Source organism: Geospiza fortis, unplaced genomic scaffold (assembly GCF_000277835.1).
Source record: "Geospiza fortis unplaced genomic scaffold, GeoFor_1.0 scaffold547, whole genome shotgun sequence".
NCBI lineage: Eukaryota > Metazoa > Chordata > Aves > Passeriformes > Thraupidae > Geospiza > Geospiza fortis.
In genome coordinates, this window is record NW_005054729.1 from 49,402 (window position 1) to 51,116 (window position 1,715).

Here is a 1,715-nt window from a genome sequence, read left to right on the forward strand (position 1 = left end):
AGTTGTGTGTCTGCACACCCTGAGATCCAGCATGTGCAGAGCAGCCTGTGATGAACAAGAGAGAGAGAGCCCTGCACCAGACAGGGCCTTTTTTAGGGTCTGAAAACCCAGTGCCAGATCCAGGACCCAGAATTCCCACTGGCATCCAGCAGGGATGTGGCCTCCGTGCCCATTTCCATGCACAGTTGTGTGTCTGCACACCCTGGGATCCAGCATGTGCAGAGCAGCCTGTGATGAACACAGAGAGGGCTTTTATTAGGGTCTGGAGACCCAGTGCCAGATCCAGGACCCAGAATTCCCACTGGGATCCTGCAGGAATTGTTTTCCATGCCCATTTCCATGCAGAGCAGTGTCTGCACACCCTGGGATCCAGAGTGTGCAGAGCAAGGTGGGCACTGAGGATCCTCCGGCTCCCCAGGGCAGCACAGAGATGTCCCCAGGCCATGCAAGTCCCCAGGTGGGGACAGAGAGGGGGACAGCAGCCCCGAGGTGTCACCAGCTGAGCCACAGGCAGCACCCAGGGCAGGAGCAAATCCTGTTTGTCCCTCCTTGGGGACAGTCCCAGCAGCCACTCTGCCTCCAGAAGAGATTTTCAGCAGCTCCTCTGCCCATCCCTGGGGTGTCCCAGGGCTGGCCAGTGGGAAGAACCAGCAGGATTTGGGCTCAGCCATGCCCTCCTCCCAGCAATGCTTGTGAACTTGGGGGTTTTGAGCAAGAACTGCCAATTTCTGCCCACCCTGAGGAGGGTGGACACAAACACCAGCCCTGCAAAGGAGGAGAAGACGTAAAACTGGAGGAAGCAACAAGGAACTGGGGGGGGAAAAGGACCAGAAAGGTTCATAACTTTGTTAACAGCATAAAAAAAAAACCTGGGGTTTTGAAGGGTTTCCCGCCCCATCCTTCAGGTTTGGGACTGAGTGTGAGAGTCAAGGCTGAGAGGGAGAGAGAGCAGGCGGGGTTAGGGGGGTGCAGGTGCTCTGTGTGCTCATTAAAGTCATGCATTGTAATAGACCATCACTCACTGCCCGCAGGAGGAGATGCAGCAGCAGCAACAGCAGAAGTGGTGGGAGTGGAATTGACGGAGGAAAGAGCTACATGGGTTGGGCTAGAAACATTTTTTACATCGTGGTGCTGGCTCACGATGGAAGGCTGTCTCCTGAGGGCTCCCTGCAAAGAGGAGGCGCCGGTCTGGAATGTGTAAACTACGTCCATCTGCAAAGAACCAGAGAGTGAGATAGCGACACCTGGCCAGGGACAGGGACAGGGACAGGGGACAGGGGAGGGCGGGCAGACAGACAGACAGCAAGGAAGGAGGAGGATGGAGAGGAGAGGAAGAGGAGGAGGAAGGAGGAAAAAGCCCACCCCACACTCCCCGAAACCCATGTGGGGTTTGCTGTTGGAGCAGAGAGAGTGTCCAGCTCTGCCCTTCCCAGAGCAGCAGAGTCGATTCCCCCACCAGGAAAGGGCTGTGGTGGGAGGCAGTGGCAGAGGAAACACCTGGGGTTATCCAAAAATCTGCAGGAGGAGCAGAGAGAGACAGAGAGGGTGGGCAGAGTGCGAGTGGGCAGCTGCTGGGGAAGGGCTCCTGGTGCCTCAGCCCTGTGGGGCCACTGTGGGGACACTCCACGGGCTCCCCACAGCCCCCGTGGCAGCAGGAGCTGTCCCAGCCCCTCTGCCAGGCCTCAGGGCTGCTGGGGATGCAGCAGCTGCTGGTG

General features: G+C 58.0%; 1 protein-coding gene across 5 annotated transcripts in view; it reads right to left on the minus strand.

Annotated features, from left to right (window-relative positions):
* Positions 1-1,715, minus strand: part of ATP2B4 (ATPase plasma membrane Ca2+ transporting 4) — a 46,717-nt gene that overhangs the window by 7,905 nt on the left and 37,097 nt on the right. The window contains exon 22 of one of the 5 annotated variants that reach the window (XM_031065295.1): positions 1,096-1,212. The exons of 3 other annotated variants lie outside the window; for them this stretch is intronic. In XM_031065295.1, coding sequence (XP_030921155.1) covers positions 1,096-1,212 — 117 coding nt within the window. Of the gene's footprint in view, positions 1-1,022; positions 1,213-1,715 lie in introns of all 5 variants that reach the window. One more of the 5 variants, XM_014311302.2, reaches the window with a different exon arrangement.